The sequence below is a fragment of the Coenobita brevimanus genome, chromosome 53, assembly GCF_032717465.1.
Source record: "Coenobita brevimanus isolate Jiangsu-jjx chromosome 53, ASM3271746v2, whole genome shotgun sequence".
Lineage (NCBI taxonomy): Eukaryota > Metazoa > Arthropoda > Malacostraca > Decapoda > Coenobitidae > Coenobita > Coenobita brevimanus.
The window spans coordinates 1,405,001-1,410,000 of record NC_137006.1 but is presented as its reverse complement, the minus strand read 5'-3'; the positions used below and the strand labels follow the sequence as shown (position 1 = coordinate 1,410,000).

Here is a 5,000-nt window from a genome sequence, read left to right as displayed (position 1 = left end):
AACCTACCTACCTACATATCCACCTACCTACTTACCGACATATCTGACTTTATGTTTCTTTACTAACAATACCTACCTACCTACCTACTTACCTACACGCCCACCTACCTACATCTGCCTGTATGCTTCTCTACTACAATACCTACTTAGGTTCAAATCCCCGCTGGGGCAGGGAACAGTTTAAGGATTTGAATTTCATTAAATCAGGCTTTACTGATCTACCAGAAGACCCGCCGACATGTCGTAAAAATACCCTCGCTAATACCAATACACCAGTCCCGTATGAGACAGCCCTAGCATGTATTCAATATGGACGGTGGGTGTTAGCGCCGAAGTGGTGACATGTAGAGGTGCATGGTATGTTGGAGGACTGCTGGGCCTTGATAGCAGGCTGTGAAGCCTATGCCCAGAGTCGAACACATAAAAAAAAAAAAAAAAAAAAAAAAACCTACACACTCACCTACCTACCTACATTTCTCCATATATGCTTCTCTACAAACAGTACCTACCTACCTACCTACATTTCTCCCTGTATGCTTCTCTACTAACAGTACCTACCTACCTACCTACATATCTGCCTGTATGTTTCTCTACGAACAATATCTACCTACCAACATTTCTCCCTGTATGCTTCTCTACTAACAGTACCTACCTACAAACCTACCTACCTACCTACCAACTAATCAGTCTATTTCTCAATCTATTAATCTCTATCTACTTACAAGACAACCTACTTACCAACCCAGCTACCTACTTACTGACCTACTGTACATCTCTACGTTTATCTATCTATCTATCTATCCATCTACCGCATTTATCTATCTATCTAAATCTTACTCATCATTCCCACAACCTTGACTAGACTTACAGTTAATCATTCTCTCTCTCTCTCTCTCTCTCTTTCACTTTTTTCTCTCCTCCTGCCTCATCCTCTTACCTCTCACGTTACCTCTCTCCCGTCATTTTTACGTCTTGAACTTTCTTACCATCTCTCTCTCTCTCTGTTATATTTTTTAGTCCTACTCGTATTTCCTTTGCCTTACTGTAAATATCTACATACGTCCTATCAGTCATAATAATAATAATAATAATAATAATAATTTGCTATCCTTGCATATTATGCTTTCTCCACTTTATGTACATGTGATCCTCGCATCCCCTATCATTTTAATAATAATAATAACTGCTATCCTTGTCATATTATGCTTTCTCCATTACATCCTACTTTAAATCTGATCCACACATCCACTATCAGTCATAATAATATTAATAATAATAATAATAATGTAATAATAATTTGCTATCCTTTTCATATTATGCTTCCTCCCCTATGACCTACTGCATATCTGATCCAAACATCCCCTACCACCACCACCATAACAATTAAATAATAATAATAATAATAATAATAACAACAATAATAATAATAATAACACCACTTCTAAATCCACCCTGTTCATCACTCACTCAAACATTCTGGCATCTTACTAATCATTCTAACAACATAGCCTCCAAACACTACTTTATCCATATATCAACACTCACTACATCTATTTCACAGCAGTCTTTACACTCACGTCCATCACCTGTAGCTCTACATAACGATAAATAAAATAAATAACTAAATAAATAGGAATAAACAAGAATCACGACCCCCCTTCTAACCTCCGTGTTTTAATTTCACTCATACAGGGTTTGTATTTTGAATAATCCAGTTAACGGTTCATTATGCGTTCTTTCTCATTTTGCCATTATTTGTATCCAGTCTTAACTGTCTATAACGGCCATGATAGGATAAAATTAGAAAAAAAAAAAAAGGTAATTATTATAAATGTCGTATACGTAACCTTGCTAACGTAAAAAAAAAATTATAATAATAAAAACAGGATAAGGCACTGAACGAAAGAAAATGAGGGAATAAAGATAAACAAGTCAAAAGAAGATTAAACGATATGAAAAGACATGCCATAACAATAAAAAAAACAAGTAAGAAAATTAAACAACACTGACAAAACAACCACAAAAGCACTACGCAACATTAAAACAATCCTTCATGAAAAGCAAGCAAAGCCGAAAAATAAGCCGACAACTTTACACAAAACAAATGAACATACGTGAGCAACAATCACAGAAACAAAAGCATTATTCAAATTAAGGGAGAAAAATGACTCAAAAAATAAATAAATAAACATAAAATCAAGCATTACTGGCGGTACAAGAAAAAATAAATATATATAAATAAATGGATCATCAAAAAATACGGAATGCGAGACTGACCTGTGCGTTGGGCCTTTTCCCGCCTCGATTTGATAGTACGGTCTCGCCTCCGGGTGGTCTCCTCTGTATCCGAATGATCAGCGTCGTTGTCCTCTAGAGACTCCGCCGAGGCCAGGTACGAGACCGCAGTGCCTGGCGTACCACGGGGGAGCGAGTTCGAGGACGAGGACGACGAGGAAGACGAAGTGGAGGATATGGAGGAGAGCGGACGGAAGCCATCTTGGATTTTGCGCCCGTCGAAGCTTGTTTTGGTTGGGGTTTGGCTTGGCGTGTTTCCCTGGGTTTGTGGGTTGGTCTGCGGGGTTTTTGAGGTTAGAGGGCTTGTGTGAGAGCTAGTCAGAATTCGTGGAGAGGCGGTGTGATTGGAAAAGCCGCATTTGGGAGGTCCTTCAAAGCGCACTTCGTCGTATATATGCTCCCTTCGGCTCCTGGCTACATTGTCGTAATGCCCATCGGGTACTATTAACGCTCCCCCACGCTCCAAGCTCCCCCTGGGCGAATTTGGGAACCTACTGAAACTTATGCTCCTCTGTGACTGCTCTATGCTCCTCTGGGATGATTCTATAATACCCTCGACCGTGTCTGTGTATTCCTGAGGCTCCAGTTCCCGCTCGATGCTTTCAAACATGGACGTGATCGACTCGGCTATACTCGCTTTGGCACTACACTCGCACTTTTCACCCTCCTGCGTCCTCGTCTCACTACCACTGCACTTAACACACCTCCCATGGCCACTTAGTCTCACTTTAGAGCCACTTGGCGGGTTACTATCGACAACTTGAGCACCGGGAGCCGAAGCGTCCGATTTTAAAAAGGGGAAACCGTTTTCTACGCGCGCCACATTTGTCCCTCCAGCTCTCTCCTCCGTTTCTCCTTCCCTCCTCTCTCCCTCTCCTCCATCCTTCCCTCCTGCTCTCTCTCCCTCCGGCCCGGCCTCCACGCCCTCGCTTAGCCTAGCGTAGAGGGCATCGTACATATCAAGCAGGGTCGGCACAAGGTCGGTGGAGATGCCTGTAGGGGAGAGAAAGAAAACGGGGACATTAGCACTGCACCAAAACAAATTCAAAACAAAATGCTAGTTGTCTTATGGAGATCTCTTAACATCTCTTCCTTAGCGATTTATTTTCCGTGTTACAACTCACTTCCTTCTTGTATGTTGTTAATGGAAACTGTCGATGTTAAAAAGATAATAATAACATACGAGAATATTACGGTGCATTATGTAAAATAAATCGCTAGGGAAGAAGTGTCACGGAGCCCCCTATACCAAGAAAAATTTGAACCTTAATAATGCAAAATAATCTGGAGAGAAGATGGAAAAGACGATAAAGGAAAAAATAAACAATAATCCATTGCCATCAGTTGCCCCCATAAGAAAGAAAATGGGTGAATAGAAAATGAGCGTCACTAGTTAGAAAAGCCATATAATATAATATATATATATATATATATATATATATATATATATATATATATATATATATATATATATATAATATATATATATATATATATATATATAAAGTAATTTACACCAGTTTCAAAACATTCGGACAAAAAAGATAATACGATGGGAAAGTTTAAAAAAATATATATATAGAGAGAGAGAATGGAGGAGGAGGAGGAGGAGGAGGAGAAACGTCCTAATAATAAATAATAAGCATAAATAAGAGGAGGAAGAAGAAAGAGGAAGTAGGACTGCAATCTTATCAGCACTAAGATAACACGAGGACATGAACAACGAAAATTTTAAACTAACGACAATAACGAAAATAACGAAACATTGAAAATAACGAAGATTTAAAATAACGAAAATAATGAAAATAACGAAAACGACTAAAAATAACGAAAATAACGAAACAAAACGAAAATAACGAAAGATTGACAATAACAAAACACTGAAAATAATGAAAAGGATTGCAAATGAAGGTACAATGCAACTTTTTTTGTACTGATAACAGGTAATAAAATAATCTTCATTTACATCTTATTGCCCAGGTAATTATTTTTATTTCTCTCTCTCTCTTATCTCTCTAAGCTGTCTCTATCTATCTACCTATCTATCTTCTTTCTCTCTCTCTCATCTATCTATAATCTGTCCCTCTCTCTCTATCTATCTATCTACCTATCCATCTTCTCTCTCTGGACATAAATCAGAAGAGAAAGACATTTTAGTTAGCAAGGAAGGATTAGCTTCAGTCCTCTCTCCCCTCCTTTCCCTAAGCACCTTCACATGATCATTTATTATGACATTTGATCCTTTTATCCTCGTACTGAAGGGGTTAGCAAGTCCCAGTCAACCCTTTCAATCCGATGACGTACATTTCAATCCTGGTGACCTTGAGACGACTATATTCATTAGTTTAAGTCGGAGAAATAAGGTTGTTAAGAGGTCAAAGAAGACAACTATACCTAACCCCCGCCCAAGTTCAAACAGCCTCTCTTAAGCTGAAAGAAATCGTCTGAAAGAATTAACAGAATACGTCACAAGGACCAAGGGGTTGTCTTGCTATAGTCGTCGCCAGCCAAGTTCTCTTAAGCCCCGCCCCTCCTATCCAACTTGTCTCTTTAGCCCCGCCCCTCCTGGCCAAACTGTCTCTTTAGCCCCGCCCCTCCCAGCCAACTTGTCTCCTAAGCCCCACCCCCTCCAACCCAACTTGTCTTTTAAGCCCCACCCTTCCCACTCTAAAGCCCCGCCCCTCCTACCTAACTTATCTCTTAAG

The 5,000-nt window shown here is 39.5% G+C and overlaps 1 protein-coding gene across 1 annotated transcript in view; it reads right to left on the bottom strand.

Annotated features, from left to right (window-relative positions):
• The window catches only part of LOC145400700 (uncharacterized), a 90,957-nt gene that overhangs the window by 65,657 nt on the left and 20,300 nt on the right, over positions 1 to 5,000 (bottom strand). Inside the window, exons 2-3 of the mRNA XM_080273136.1 lie at positions 3,220 to 3,288; positions 2,278 to 3,054 (exon numbers count right to left, since the gene is read on the bottom strand). Of these exons, the coding sequence (XP_080129262.1) occupies positions 2,278 to 3,054; positions 3,220 to 3,288 (846 nt within the window). The remainder of the gene's footprint in view (positions 1 to 2,277; positions 3,055 to 3,219; positions 3,289 to 5,000) is intronic.